This window comes from Lolium rigidum, chromosome 3 (genome assembly GCF_022539505.1).
Source record: "Lolium rigidum isolate FL_2022 chromosome 3, APGP_CSIRO_Lrig_0.1, whole genome shotgun sequence".
Lineage (NCBI taxonomy): Eukaryota > Viridiplantae > Streptophyta > Magnoliopsida > Poales > Poaceae > Lolium > Lolium rigidum.
In genome coordinates this window covers 232,070,023-232,086,401 of record NC_061510.1, presented here as the reverse complement: position 1 = coordinate 232,086,401, position 16,379 = coordinate 232,070,023, and the positions used below count along the sequence as shown (strand labels likewise).

Sequence of the window (16,379 nt, the reverse complement as noted above, 5' to 3'; positions counted from 1 at the left end):
CTGAAGTAATACAGTATTTGACATTGTAAGAACTTCATCGTAGAGTTCAGCCAGCAACATTTTCAGCACATACCCACCACAATCAGGCCACGAAATTGATAATTAAATGCGCCTGTTTATATAAAGCTATGCAATCCTTCTTCTAATGAAGCATAGGTCACCTCATCAACATGTACTGCACCTGTGGCACCTGCTATAAATTCAGTTATTAGTTTGTTCACAACATTGATGAACTCACTATGAAACATGCAATGTATAAGACAGCAAGAACAACAGAAATATATCTTCCTTACTGCACAATGTCGTCACGATTGGGAAACCATCCAAGTTATGCTTCCCAGAACAATTTAATTAGTTATAGAAAATAAACTTAACAAATCATTAGCATAATCCTATACTGCTTATCTAATACCATGTGATGGTGTAGATCCTTTACCATGGAAGAATTATTTTTATCACCAAAGAGGCAAGGCAGTGCACATGGCTGCTACATGAAGCTCACGAAACTGACTGTCTATATGCCTGAGACAGAAAATATCAAGACCGTAAATGCACTGACATATCTATCCATACAGTTGGTGAAAAATAGAGAACTTACTCTATACCCATGAAACATATATCCAATTTAACAGAGTCGGAAGAGTGGTGACAGATTAAAAAAAAAATCTGGTATGAGGTTGCTGTGATTGTGCTAATAGTATATGTTACCAATTACTTCAAATAATGCATTGTGAAATCATAATGGAAGTTAAGATATGGTCCTTGTACCCACGCAAAGATTGATTAACGAAAAAATGATCCTCACAGCTACGGAACAATAAGCGGAGCTTTACAATCTGTAATATCAAAAATGAAAGTGATAAATTACCAAGGACAAATATTATATATCAAGAAGTAATGTAGTATGGTCCTGAAAACACAAACCAAAGATCCTCCTTAGTCTCCCATAGCACTGACCACCGCCTCCCCATAGAGGAACACCATGAGCACGTCGGCAACGGCCTGGTCCAGCATGCCATCGCACAAGGTGAACAACTTCTTAAGCTGCCGTTCCAAAGCAGACACGTCCGCAACGCTGATCTGAGGAGAGAGACATGAGCAAAAAGACACAATAATAATTCATTTGATCAAAGACAGATCACCCTATTCTTCCAATGTACAAATCCTTGAGGCATAATGATTTTAGGAGCACATGAGAAATACTATTCTAATACTAAATTAATTTCATAATCGCTATAGCACTATATTCTTCCGATATACATTTAAAATCGATGTCGCGACTTTCACATATATATCAAACAGGAACACATTTAGTGAGCCATTACTTAATCTCACATGTAAGCTAACCAAAATATCAAACAATCTATGAAATTTACTGTCCGAGCTAAAATTTTGAGCATGAAACAATCCTACGGAGTAAAGTAACTTTTCCACAAACTGGAGGTGCATAAACAATCGATGCATGTTATTGGTTCTTGGCTTCTTGCAGAGAAGTACCTACCACATAAGCTTGCCATCTCTGAGACATGGTATGGTGATCATGCCTTGCTACTACTGAATGAAAACTGACCCCTCCCACGAAAAATAATCAGCATGGAACCTGAGGCGTGTTGACATATTCTCGTGCACCTTTAGCTTCTATCTCTAGAAGTAGTACACAACAGATTGTTGCTCTGACATGCATTCCATCGAACACCTAACAAACAAATGAAAAAAAAACTGAGACGGATGCTACTTGGTGAAGTTGTAAAGGCCATTGGAAGTGCAAGGTTTATATTATAAAAAAATGCGAGCTGCAAGATGAAAAACGTGGATCACCAATCTAGTACAAAGATTTGCATAATCGCTTCCTTCCCCAAAGTGGCGTTGGGCATTTAAAGATCATTTCCCAATCACCATGTACACTATTGTACATCGACATGGTGGATCTGCACAGGTAGAGAATCAAATCGGAGGCTGAGCATGAATGAGATATGGGTAATACCGCGCACAGTTTTGCTCGTGATCTACATTTTGGGGCTCGTAGGGTTCATCAGTGTGTGTGTGAGACAGAGGTGGGACGGGACGCAGATTTTGTCGCCTTACACGACCTAACTCTGGAGGCGGCAGGAGTCCCGTCCAGCGGGGCTGCAATACGCCCTTGTTGGCAATACGACCTTCTCCTCCAAGATCCGGTGCATCTCCGTCGCCGTCCATTGCCGCCCCCGTGAGATAGATACCCAGCCGGGAGGTGGCGGACCTCCCGTCTGGCGCCGATGCAGCGCGTCCTCATCGGCTAGGCGGCACACCACAAGGTCCGTGTCCGCCTCCTGCAGCTCCCGCAGCACCTGCTCCTCGAGCCTCATGTGCGTCGCCGTCGCCGACCCGACCATTGCCTCACCGCGGGAGAGGATTAGAGAGCTGGGGAGTTGGATGGCAGATTGGAGCGGCGCCGACTTGCAGGCAGAAATTAATGGGATGGGAGGGAGGAGGGGAATCGAGTTGGTTCCACTCGAGTATTTTTCTTTAGCTGTGAATGAGTCGGTTGGCACAGGGGCAAACGGGCCAGCGAGTAGGCCCCTCGACAGCGACCCTTGGAACACCCACAGGCCGTCGCACCCCTGGGAGCTTAGTGCTCTTAGAAGATATCAGTCAACCGACACCAAGTTTGACCGATATTCCAAACGTTCTCAAAGCAACACATAAATTGACCATCCTTTATCCACGATCAAAACCTCATTTCCTCCCACACATCACTCGATTTCCCCTCCCCTTTTGAGTCTCCTGGTGGCTCCCGGCCATAGAGGAGGCTAACATGTACATAGTAGTTCCTGGGGTTAGGTTTTCGTCTATGGTTTGGACTGTGTCCTGGTCTGCTGTCATGCCGGTGGAGCTATGGTGGCAGAGGCTTGCGAGCGACTCTCGACGGTTTGTGGCGGCGGTGGCCTTGCTTGCACTATTCCCATGGGCAGAGCCGTATGCGAGAAGAGCAACAACGTTCCTCTCCACATCCAATAAGCTCAAGGCACCTCCAGATCTGGAGGTGAAGGATGTGTTGGAGGCTTCGGCAACCTCGTCCTTGTCTCTTCTTGTCAGCCATCAAGGAGACGGAGATGATGAGAGGTGGGGCTCCATTTTACGGCGAAAGCACCGGCGGTTCTTCTTCTTCCCGGAGTTCATTAGCAGAGGATGATGCGCGACGGCAGAGACCATCTTCCGTCTGCATCTTAGGGCATCTCCAATGGGATGACGCAAATGGACACCGACCGTTTGCGTCCGTCCGAGCCGAAAATGCGTCTGGTACCATCTCCAGTAGGGGGATGCATCGTAATCGGGCCGTCCGCAGCGGCGCAAACCCGGCGCATATTTGCGTCTGGAATGTGTCGCGGCGGACGCTGCGCAGACGCACCAAGTGACCGCTCGCTACTCCACCGGTATCGATGGCATCGCTTCCGCGGTCAGCGCTTCCGCGTCTGCGCCGCAGCCTTCGCCATCAATGTCGCGGCTGCCTCTTCTGCACGCACTGATGGACGGCGGTTGGGCTTCTGCGCCGCCTTCAATGGCATCGTTTCCCGCGGCCAGCCTTAAAAGTCCACCGGCATCGTTCCTCCATCGACCACACCTCCACTCCCACCACCACCGCCGCAACACCATGGGGAAAAAGAAGAACGACTTTAAGGCGTCCGACATTGGCACCAAGAAGGAGGAGCAGCCACACAAGGTGCCCCTGCCCGTCAGCGTGGAGAGGCTGATGCACGCAAACTGGACGCCGTGCGATGCCTGGGGGACGCGCACATGCCTAGCGGCTGGCTGCTCAGCTACCGCCGGGTGCCCATCCCTCCCGTGCATGCGCGCGAGCTAGATAGGAGCGGCGAGATCCGGGGAAGGAGGCGGTACCTGCCGCCGGACCTCCGTGCCGATCCCGCCTACGACATCGACTCCAACAGCTAGCGCAGCTATCTCGAGTCCGAGAGGGATCCGAGGAGGAGGGCAGGCTTCATGGGCGACAGGGACTTCCCCTTCGACCGTCCACCGGCGCCTCGTCGTTGAAGACGGCAGGCGCCGACTCCTGCGCTGGACGACCACGACGATGACGACTACAACGAGACGCTGGTGTACCACAGCGAGGAGGCCAAGGACGACAGCGACGACTACGTCGCATGCATCTTCCAGGAATGGAAGTTGGCCATGGCGGAGGGCCGAAATTTTGAGTACCCGGAGAACATGATGGACGACGAGATCGCGAGGCTCGGCGTCCTTGTCTCGGAGGTGGACCGACCTGTGCAGCCGTCGCTGCCCCGGTACGCCACCGGCTTCATGCCGCCGGGCCTCTCGGAGGAAGAAGCCCTACTAGTGGCGCTACAGTACTCGGCCACGCCACCGATTCAACCGCCACCTCCACCTCCACTGTACAACCTGTGGTGGCCCCCACCTCAGGCCTGGGCTTCTTCACCTCTGCCACATGCCTTGGCTCCTCCATCTCCAGCACCGCCGTCGCGCCCGGCGTATGTTCCGCCGGTTCCGAACTAGCCGTGGGTGGTACCGGAGCTCGTCGTGATCAACAGCGACGAGGAAAACCAGTAGGCGCATGCGTTTAGTTTTTTTTTTCCATGTTTTATAATGTAAATTATGTTTTCATGTTATACAAATGGAAATCGGAGAAAAAAATGCGTCATGCCACTGGAGCCACCCGATGCAAACGATCACGCGGTCGATTTCGACTATTTTAGCTAACGTAAACGAACCGCACGCGAATATTTTCGGACGATGAAATACATCGCCGTGCTGGAAATGCCACGAGAGTCGAAAGGTGACCATTTCACCAGTCCTCAATTAACTGGTGGGTAATCATTACGACGGCCCAAGGAAGCTACGGGTCCAACCAGCGGTGAGCATCGGCCGGCCCACATGGACCTAGCAGTCAAAGCATTGCGCCTTTTTCACGATCCGTGGACCGTCTTTGAATTGAAAGTCAGTGTCAGCTCCTGATCCTCTGCAAACTGCCGTCGTAATAAAACCAACCAAATCATTAAGGTACAGTAGGTCTTTTTTTGTTTCCTTCTAGAAGCCCCGTTCGGAGACCCGAGTCCTCCTCCTAGTCCCCCCTGGTCCACACTGCGCAACTTCCTCCACAGCCCCTCCGAATCGGCCGCCACGGGAAATGGGGAAACGCCGCCGGCCCGTGCTGCAGTACGCCAGCAGCGACGACGACGACGACCACGGCAATGCCGCGCCGGCGCCGCGGAGGCCCGCAGCCCCCGAGGACGAGGAGGAGTGGAACGGCGAGAAGGCGGACGCGGATGACGAGGAGGAGGACGACGAAGACGGTCCCGTCGCGGTGCCCGTGGGGGACCCCGTGGAGGTCCTTGGCGACGAGAAGCAGTACGCCGCCTTCCAATACGAGGGCAACATCTACAAGCTCGTAAGCCGCCGCCCTCTTCCTTTGCTGAGCTTCCTAGGGTTTCTAGGGTTTTGTTTTTCTCTTGTTCTCGGCTTTTGCGCTTTCCGGTGGGTGAACTGTGGGGGGAATTGTGCAGGAGGACTCGGCCATGTTCTCGCCTGAAGAAAAGGACCAGAAACCCTATGTCGGCATCATCAAGGTCTGTCATTCACTATGGACCCCATGTCTTGTAACTCAATTGCGACGTCTCAATATACTACTAGTTCATTCACCATGTGTTAAGTCCTTGTACTGTATCAATTACTACATGATGCTTGGTTCACGCATCTTTCTCCGCATAGAGAAATGACAGGAAATTTGGATGTTCAAACTGGTTCTGTTTTACCAAGATTTGCTCTACTGTTTTTCTAATAATCCTAGTTGACAAATCCTTCTTGCTGATACAGTGATATGTTGCCCTTGGTTCCACCCTTGTAGGCAGGCCCTTCGTTTGTGACCATCTAGGCCCAGTTTTGCGTTAGGCCATTTCTTCTTGGCTTCTAGCCTTCTCTGCACCGTTTGCTTCTCAATGCTGTTTCTTCAATTGTTCAACAGCTCTTTGATGAACTGATGCTGGGTGTATAGTATTCTTTCTCGAAACTAATTACAGTTTACTATTTACCCCCCAACAGGAGATAAATGAAAGTGATGGAAGCTTAAAAGTAACTGCTCAGTGGTTTTACAGACCGGAAGAAGCTCTAAAAGAGGGTGGAGGTGACCCGAGGGAGTTATTCTACAGTTTTCACCTTGATGATGTGGGGGCAGAGTCAGTTATGCACACCTGCGTCGTCCATTTCATTCCTCAGCACAAGCAGGTGCCAAGTAAAAAGGAACACCCTGGATTCATTGTCCAACAGGTGTATGACCACAAAGAGGACAAGTTTCATCAGCTGACAGACACAGACTATGATGATGATAATCAGCTGGAGATTGATCTCCTTGTGTTCAAAACAATGGACCGTATTGGGGAGCTTCTTGATCGTGATCCTCCAGATATACCTCTTGGCAAATCTGATAACTTACCAACACGAGGCAGGAAGAAGGGACCTCTCAAACCTAAGGATGTCCCAAGAGATGCTCGTGCAGGCAGATCTGAGCAATTGATAAGAGAAGATACAGCTGGGAATGATAATCTCAAGAATCACGCCACCCCTTTCAGATATAAAGGAGCTACTGGTAATAAGCATCGTGACCATTGGCTTGAGAAATACGTCAAATCTATTCTAGCGCTCCCTCATTCGAGAAATGTAAGTTGTATTAGCCTTCTGAATTTATCCACAAAAGTAGTTTGATTTCTGGCTACTTTTCGCTCCTTCCTATTACTCCCCATGATAATTACTCTGATGAACAAATGGATATTGTTCACAATGCTCCTCCTTGAAGATATACTGCCCATTTCACTGTTTCTCTGGAGCCTTGGTAACTATTTTTTCTGTTTCCACAAGTTCTCTAAACAAGTGTCCTGCGATTCTGAAAAGATAAGTGCGCAGAAGAAATTTATTTTGCACCCAGTTTTTTTTTTATGTCGTTTAGATCGAATGCTTATGTTTGGTACACAAATAGTTATGCCCACAATGGAATAATTGGCCTAAGAAACACGAGATCATAACAACGTAAAAACCACAAAAGAAAATAGGTATATGTATTTTACTTCATATTTTTGTTATGTCACTTAAACAAAGAATTTATGTCATGCCTAAATTTTCTTACATTCTTCTTGACATACGACGTAAGAAAAAATTTACGTGACCTAAAAATCAGGTACAATTACAAAGAAACAGGGTAAGGGTGTAAACTACTATTCATCACCCTGGGTGTCAAATAGTGCGACTCTAGTTCCTTTGATTCATTGTATGTATTCTCTTGTCTTCCTTTGTTAGATGATTCGCCTTGTGATGATATTCTGTTTCCAGGATAATGAAAATTCTTATGCACCTAAGGAGGTTGTGTCAATAGTGGCCTCCTTAGAGAGATCAGCATACGAAGCTTTTCATCCAGAATTTGAAAAGTACAACCAGAAAATGAGATCATTGTTGTTCAATATCGAGGTATGGTTTTATCCATGGCCACTATCCGGCTTATGTTTCTTGGGAACATCTAAATCCCTTGCATAATTGTACTGTTAACTCATTACATTATACTGCTGCATAATGGAACTTAAATGTTTGTTGCCTGATATCCCATTAACATTGCTAGTTTGTTGTATCGATATGCATATCTATGCACGAGCATCATGTATGTGCTCAAACATGGCACGCATAATGCTTCAACATATATTGATGATCTAGCCTAAGAGCTGAGATGGGTGTAAATTGAGAAAACGAAATATTTAAAAATTCAGATTGTTCAAGTTAGAATCTTGTCCCACTGAACAGTATTATTAATTATTTGGCTGGCCTTGTACTCCTATTTTGGCACTTCTCATTCCCATCACTACAAATATAAAGATAAAGATGCTTCCAAATCTGTTACTGCCTCTGATCCAAATTAGTTATTGCAGGTTCAGTGAACCTAGACAAGATTTGGGCAACATTTTGCCTAAATCTGCGACAATTAATTTGTATCAGAGGGAGTATATCAACAGTTCCTGCAATATTAGTCGACGACTAGACTCAGTATCTATTACTCCTATGTTGTTCTGTTGTACTCTCTTTTTGTTGTCTAAAACTTGCTATGGTTTGACCAACCACAAACAGCTAACTTTCTGCTGGTCCTAGGTTATCAAGCCATGGTAATTCCAGTCACCACTTGCTTTCACCACATTTACAACATTGCATTTCATGTACCACAAAGTTACATATTTAAACATGCTTTCTTTGTACAAAACTTACAGAGTTATCAATAAACCCTCATCAGGGCACGAATCTAAAATAACTGGCATCTTAATTGCAGTCCTTCCATGCCACTCTATCAGCTAAAAATGATTTATAATTCTACGGTGCTGTTCGATTACGACTTCAGCTTGATTGGTTCGCTACCATACGTTTGGCATAGCACAATCTCCGAGCCCCACCTTTCAGAAACACAGTTTCTTGCCAAAGCTTGCCACATTGTGATGGATGATTCATTCACCACAGAAAGTGTAGTTAGCCTATTAATGCCTATGCATACCAAACTTTTGGCTGAATTGTAGCCAATAAAAATACAACATCAACAACATCAAAGCCTTTTTCCCAAGCAAGTTGGGATAGGCTAGATATGAAACCCAGCAGAAAAAAAGGAAGCCAAAACAAGAAAGTGATGGAAAAAGAGAGTAAACTAAGATTCCGGCACATGGATTGCTGATCTCCATGCAGTCCTATCAAGAGCCAAGACCTTAGGTACATTCCAATCCCTCAAGTCTCTTTTTACCGCCTCTGCCCAAGTCAACTTTGGTCGTCCTCTACACCTTCTAGTCTCCTCCATACTCCTTAGAATTCCACTGTTAACTGTGGCCAATAAAAATGTAGTCGCAAATTTGGCAAGCTAAGCTTAAAAATGTGTGAATGACACGGTTTTTAGGAGTAACCGAAAACCCTAGCATATCTTTTTATCAGAGTTGTGGCAATCTGTGACCTCCAACCAAATACCTTACATTACACCCTTTCAAAGCACGGATTCTCCAATTGTTTCTATTTTCTTCTGATTAAAGCACAATTTTTTTTTCAAAAAATGCACAAAAAGTACTATGTATGGTTTCCAACCAGTTAGTCATTGTTTCCAGATATTTTCTAAAGTAAATTCTATTTGTATATGGCCATCTTACAATGATTAATAGTAGATTTAGAGAGCCATAGAGATTACAAAGCTTCAGATATCTTTGTTTTTTCCTGTCCACTCTTGTAGATGTAATGCACTCACAGTTTTGCGCTATACAATTTTAGGATTTTTTTGACAACTACCTTTGTTTCATTTGGGTGAGGCAATGCATCTTTTCATGCAATAAGTTTCTTACTGCTAACCAGTCGTTCAGGCTGCAAACTCAGCAAATTTCTAGTCGTTTGAAATTATGTTTTATAATTCTGTGACACTTTTTTATTGTTATTGTTGTTGTAGTTACCATGCTACCATTTCATAATTACAATATCAGATATGCTCTTTAACAGTTTATGATGGGTCCTTAGACATTTTTAACTCACATGTTTTACACTTATGTATATTCTTATTATTTGAGAACTTGACATATCATTGATTTCTGTACACAGAAAAGCTCTGTACTGTGCAAGCGATTGATGAACAAGGAGATTGGTCCTCCAGTTCTGTTAACGATGTCAGCTGAGGAACTTAAGGTCTAATCATCTTATTTTTATTTTGGTCCTCATTAGAACCATTTCTGCTCTCCTTTACAATAGTGACTATCGTTAGTTCGGTGGTAGCTTTTTTAACTGATATGATATGGTTGCAAAGACTGAAGGTTCTATTTAGTGAAGGAGGCAAGCTAGAAATCAACTCTTTCCATTTTACTCCCTCCGTTCCAGAATAATTGAAGTTATATGTTTGTCCTAAGTTAAACTACTTTAAGATTGATCAAGTTTGCAGAAAAATATATCAAGATCTACAATAGTAATTTATTTTTATTTGATTCATCATACAATATATTTTCGTATTATATAGATCTGATGTTATAGATATTGACATGTTTCCCAGTAAATTTGGTCCAACTTAGAGAAGTTCACTTTGGGAACAAACCTAGAACTTCAATTACTCTCTCCATCCAGAAAAGGATGTCTCAACTTTGTCTAAATATGCATGTATCTAGACGAGTGTCAGTGTGTAGATACATGCAAATCTAGACAAAGTTGAGACATCCTTTTCTGGAATCTAGATGGAGGGAGAATTTTAGAGCAGAGGGAGTAGTTGCTATCCTTAGCCATCTAGATTCTCTGTCTATCCTCACTACCTCTCTACCCAGCCAACCTTCCCTACCATCCCTACACTATGAGTACTTACGTTGCTAATTGCACCAGAAGAAATTATTCCTGTTTGTTCATTTCAGGCTGGGTTGTTGCCAGCAGAGATAGGACATGAATATGAAGAATCAACACAATTGCAGGTATTGTGCATCATATGTATTAAGTTCATATTAATTAGCCTGGACAAGATAACAAAAAATATCAAGTACATGTACTCAATTTTCAGGCGAAGTCTACTTTCAGATTCTCTGACTTTTTTTTTATATTGTTTTAACTAGCCGACTGAAGCCCGATGTAGAAGCTGCAACGAAAAGAATGTAGGCATAATCAATATCATACATGCCAATCGTGGAGATCGCTATGAGGTATTTTTTAGTGTTCTTTTTTTTCGCGTTAATAAAACGTTTACTCTTTTGTTTCTGGTTGTACGCATTGGAACTTTCCCCATTACTTGAGCCATCTGGCCATTTAAGTTAAATAACAGATTTGCTTTTAGGGATAATTAATTTTCTTGTAGGGTGAGTCAGAGGGTTTTGAATAATCATACTTGTGCTGTGTTATGCATTTCGAAAGAATCTCCAAGATTCATACATGTGTAATATGTTGTCGCTAAATAGACAAAATGACGTGCAACTTTCACCACTGCGGTAGAGGCTTAGTGTATGTTTCCTGGCAAGTTTAGTCCTCCTTTTAACTCTTGCTTGGTTGGTGCATTTGTGTGCTTTCAAATCTCCATCTGCATGCGCTGAGTTGCACCAACATGTTCCTTGTTTATTGTTGTTGCTAACTGATTTGTTTGATGCTCTTTGTTTGCAACATGGCATATTGTATCTTTATATTTAGAAATCAGAAACTTTCCTAAAGCTCACACTCTAATCAGGAGAAAATAGCTAGAAATTCCACTTCAATAAAAAAAAGTGGAAAATGTCTTCTCTTTTTTCAATAAAGGGAAATATCTAGGACTTCCTCCATTAGTTGTCGCCTGTCCAGTTTATTTGACTGATTTAAGTTATGAAGATTGCATCTTTACACAATCTTATGGAATAGATGGGGGGTTTGGTATGTCACAATAGAGAGTAGATAAGGGAGGTTCTTGTATCATCATTTGAGAATACATGAGGGTGTTACCTGTGTTCTCATAAGGTGGATTATGAACCTTTGTTTTTCTTTTCCTTCTGGGTGCTTTGCTTCTTTATTTTTCAACGTAAAGAGTCAATACATGCAAAAATAATAACCGAATAGAGCTCACTTCCCAACCAAAACAAGGTAAACCACTCAGCTGATGAAACAGTCCTGAGAAGCATGTTGATTATGTTTGGGTGACCTTATTGTTTATATTTGTTCGAATCAGCCTCCTTGCATAATAAAAAGCAACGTAAAGGCTGCCTAGAAATTCCCTTACCCTGGCCCCACAATGTGTGGGAGCTTTCAGCATCGTGTACGCCTTTAGTGCTTATACTTACCAATTGGTTGCCCCTAAAGCTAGTCTTATTATTTTATCAGAAAGTAGTTAAAATTTTGCGTGTTAATCAAAAAAGATATATCTGGAAAAGTATCTATCCACATTATGTGTGTTTTGGATTCATACGCATGCTTATGGATGTCTTAGATCTGATGTAGAAATGTGTGTTACGACTGGAACAGTGTGCAACTGTGCATCGATCCTAATTAAGCGTATCAGTGTGTTTGGGGCGAACCTTGACAGAAGTTGCATACTGATAAGATGCATGCACACTGATTTTTAATTTGAGTTTTGCCGTAAATGTTATGCTGGGCAGAATGCATTCCAGTATCACAATGGCAATTGGGATACTGATCTGCGAACTAACGCCAAATAGCAATATCACAAAGCAATAAGTTTTTTTATGCAACCATTCTTATAACTAAGGTGCTTGGTTCGAAGATCGTAGTGGAACGATAATGGAATCAGAATACGCTGGTAGTGAAGTGGGATGAGAAAAACTGAACTTTGTTTGCTTTTTCAATATAACGGTATGCGTATATAGTACTTCCTCGTTTCCCCAAAAAGCTGCTCAAGTTTGTCTAGATACGATTGTATCTGGACATGTTTTTAGTGTGTGGATACATCTGTATCTAGAAAAAGTTGAGCAGCTTTTTTGGGACAGAGGGAGTACATTGTTTGGTTCAGAACACAATTGGGAAAAATGCTTCTGACTTCCTGAGCAGTAAATCTGCATCACCGTAATCCAGATCAAAATTGCCCAAAATCATAATCCAGCCATCCCCGTGCTCATCTGACTCGGAAATAAAACACCAGTGGTGGTTGGGTTTTGGCAGGACCCACCAGACACCAGACAGATCCACCTCTTTGCTGGCCGCATCCACAGCCTTCTCAGGCGATGTCCTTGCCCGTGCCCGCGAGGGCTGCAGTTTCCTTGTGCTTCTGGCTATGGCTTCTCTAGCTCTGACGCGGTCCCGCCGAGCCAAAGAGATCGAGGGGATCGTGGGATAGAAGTGGGTATGCATGAGAGACATCGAATGGGAACGACTCGCTCTGTCTGGTAACCGTTTCTGATTCCGGTGGCATGGGGCTGTATCGTTTTTGAATAGTGAATCAGTGATGTACTCCCTTTGTCCCACAAATAAGACGTTTTGGCAAACTAGTTTTGGCAAAGCTGTTTTAGCTTGCCAAAACGTCTTGTGTTGTGTGGTACAGCTTGCCAAAACGTCTTATATTGTGTGGCGGAGGGAGCAGATGAATTACATGACACCTGATTGCGGTCCACATGAGCTGAACACATGTAATGTACTAACGTTGTCAAGTTACGGTGTAATCTGATTGTGAGCCAAAATTAATACTCCGTAAAACAAACACAAACAGGATGTAAGAAGTTGTCATGCTGTAACATAACGGCAGAACTTTACATATAAGGAGTAGTTGTATGTAACAAAATTAGAACAGCTTACGTACATGTAAACCAGTTAATCACTACTATGTTGAAATCTCTAATAACTACTTCTAGTACTCCCTCCGATTAATATTGCTTGACGCTAATATAGATTTGACGTGCTAATATAGATGTATCTAGACACATTTTAGTTGTAGATACATCCATTTTAGCATCAAGTAATATGGATCGGAGGGAGTACAAAAGTTATTATTTTCGATGTTATTTGGAAGTATATTTTTGTAATTAACAGAAAATGTAATTTTGTTTATGTTACTCAAAGAATCTTCTCAGAACATTTGACTAAATAGTAGATCCGAACTGCAGATGGTTTAGTTCGCAGCATTATGAAAAGGGCAGCAACTTTTGTGCTCAGGGGTTTAATATGCTTGAAATTACTGCATTTCTGCTGTAACTGTCTCACAGATTTTGCCTTATATTCCAGGTTGAATGTAATTCCTGCAGATCCAGATGGTTTGCGTCTAGAGATGAAGTCGTCTAGAAATGACACATCTTAAGAGGCAGCTACCGAGATCACGTGGTCAGCCAGACATCATCAAGCCGACAACTCCAGAAGAGGGATGAACCCTTGCAGCTATCATTGGCAGGGATGACATTAGCTTAGGCGCTCGTATCTTTTCTAATGTGCTTAACATGTGATAAAATCTTCCAACTGTGCATACTCATGCTTTCAGAGCCAGAAGCTCTGCCGTTGGTATTTTGACATCTGCCTCTAATCTTGGAATAGTTGTAACCTCCGGCACCGCAGTCATCTTTCTGTGTTGTGCGACTAATCTAGGCGTGCCTGGTGAATGAGTTGACATGGCTAGTACGGGTATTGTTCGTGTGTCTGGATACTTCTTCTTGGACACGTATTATATTAGTGAATTTCGCTGGTTTCATGGTTCATGGGGTTATGTTAACTTTGCTTCAAACTTCAGGCTAGGATGTCAAATAGATATTTACTCTGTTCCCAACCCTGCGCTGCATCACACTCAGCTGGTTGCTTCTTTAATTTGCTGCGGGTCTGAAAGTTATAGTGTCTGCCTAGGCTCTTGATATTATTATTCACATCATAACTGAGTTTCCAAAACGCACCATTGGAATGATTATCGGTGTGATGGAACAATGAAATGAAGAGGGAAAAGGAACGCATCCAGCCATACATGTGCCCTTCACACGGAGATGGCATGATAGGATATCAATCTGCACAACATTTCCATGCCTTTCCAGTTCCAGACGTACATTTGCATGATTTAATTGAGTTAGATTTAGTATAAAGTTGTACTAAATCCAAGTCAACTAAAAGAGACGGGGAAAATGCTATATACGTGTAGTTACTGGTTTCCTGAAGTTTACGTTTTCAATTAATTTTTGCCCGCAATAAAGTTCAGGAACTTTCCCCTTGGAGTAGTATCTTTAGAAGTTTAGAGTATTTTGATCAGATGATGTAGGTGTAAAAAAAGTGTCATATACACTACTTGCGGGCAAAAAAACAGCTAGATCAGATGGTGTAGGTGTAAAATCAGAGGCATAGCCAGGAATTGTTGATGCCCCAGGCCAAAAACCAAGGGCCCAAAAAAATTCAAGAAAAATACCCCAGTTCTAAGGCATAAGAGAATACAAGGCTCAGTTGGATAACAAACACGAATTTAAACACTTCATTCAATGGTGTTTCAACTCAGAACGTAAGATATAACATATATAGCATACATAAAAAAAGATGCTACCAAAAGAGAGCCTCCCATAACTACATCTTCAATAGTAGAAGAACCTAAACCTTCAAATATGAAAATGAAAATGTCAATCAGTACATAAAAACCATGTCAAATAGTTCATAATGGATGCGAAATATGAAACCTTACTTCTAGGACGAGGTAAAATGCCTTTGCGCGAGCGATAACCTTGGAACCACTCTTCAATACTAACAAATATATCTCGCTCCATGTAAAAGACCATTCTATGATACATCCAGTCATCACCCATCTTGTTCCTCACCCAGTCTTGATAATGCTCATTGATGAAAATGCCCTTTCCACTGTTGCAGTTGCAACCGGTAAAATCAATACTAACTCAACAAGGCGATAAACCAGGGGAAAAGTTATGTGCATATCAGCTAGAACCATCTTCATGGCAAGATGACCAAGATCATTACAGTTCATCAAATGAGGATCAACTCTTGCTTCCAGGATGATTGAGTCTAATTGGTTTCTAAGGACAAAAGCAACTTCATATGTAGAGAAGTCAGCAACATACATATTAGCAAGCTCAACTAACTTATCTTCGTTATAACTGACAAATGAATTCCTAGGATCAAGACAAGTTATGCATCTCAACAACTGGGTAGATCTTTCAGCGAAGCGGTTGTTTAACTCAACAATAATCTAATCATGCAACACATTGAATATTTCATTTCTGAAATAATGATAATAAGTTACCAATTGGCCACCCCAAGTCCTTGAACAACAATTAGAAGTTCTTGTATCTTCCATATTTGGCACTACAATGTTGTATTTGAGACAAAAGGCATTTACTTCTTTTAGGAGCTCATCCCAACCATCCTGCCTTATCTCTTGAATTTTATCTAATGTGGCTTTAATCAATCCCACGGCACGTATGTTCTGATTTTTCTTTTGCAAGCAATATGATAGATCGTTTGTCTTGCCCACTAAAATAAAGTGGTCTCAAAAGTGATCTCAATTATACACCAGGTGTATAATTTTATCTAATGTGGCTTTTAGATTCGCTTTGCTTGCACTGTCAAAAAAGTTGGACGAAGCTAGGTAGCATCCGGTGCTGTTTTGCATATTCTAGCATTCAAGTGCCACTTTGTTCCACCCAGCACTCACCCAGTTAATAAATACACCCACGATCATTTCTCCGCCCGATCCCCCTGATCCATACTACTACTACTACATGAAAGTTGGGTCCATTACCGATGTATTCCTCCTAGGACCCTACACCCTCTTTTGCCTAGGCACAGGTCTCTTCTACTGCAAGTCAGTCCATTACAGTTGTTTTCCTCCCCCAGGATCCCCATGGATACCTAGTTTCTTGATTGACTGTCAGCAGAAAAAGATCAAGGCAGAAAATCACAAAACTTGAAGTTCTCTACGAAATCAATACCATCTTCTTTCCCTCCATGTCCCCTCTCATTAA

At 43.0% G+C, this 16,379-nt stretch overlaps 1 protein-coding gene across 1 annotated transcript; it reads left to right on the top strand.

Annotated features, from left to right (window-relative positions):
* The first annotated feature begins 5,140 nt into the window (after positions 1 to 5,140).
* Positions 5,141 to 14,124, top strand: LOC124696165. The gene is made up of 8 exons (XM_047228930.1): positions 5,141 to 5,401; positions 5,517 to 5,579; positions 6,052 to 6,666; positions 7,333 to 7,467; positions 9,604 to 9,687; positions 10,395 to 10,451; positions 10,590 to 10,676; positions 13,666 to 14,124. The coding sequence occupies exons 1-8, from the start codon at positions 5,141 to 5,143 to the stop codon at positions 13,720 to 13,722; spliced, it is 1,359 nt and encodes a 452-aa protein (XP_047084886.1). The 3' UTR covers positions 13,723 to 14,124.
* The last annotated feature ends 2,255 nt before the right edge of the window (positions 14,125 to 16,379 follow it).

What these genes read in the sequence shown, in the direction of transcription:
- LOC124696165 (XM_047228930.1), top strand. Translation starts at nt 5,141, where the DNA reads ATGGGGAAACGCCGCCGGCCCGTGCTGCAGTACGCCAGCAGCGACGAC. An exon ending in CATTGTTGTTCAATATCGAG is followed by an intron (nt 7,468 to 9,603) that starts GTATGGTTTTAT and finishes TTCTGTACACAG; the next exon opens with AAAAGCTCTGTACTGTGCAA. An exon ending in AAGAATCAACACAATTGCAG is followed by an intron (nt 10,452 to 10,589) that starts GTATTGTGCATC and finishes TGTTTTAACTAG; the next exon opens with CCGACTGAAGCCCGATGTAG.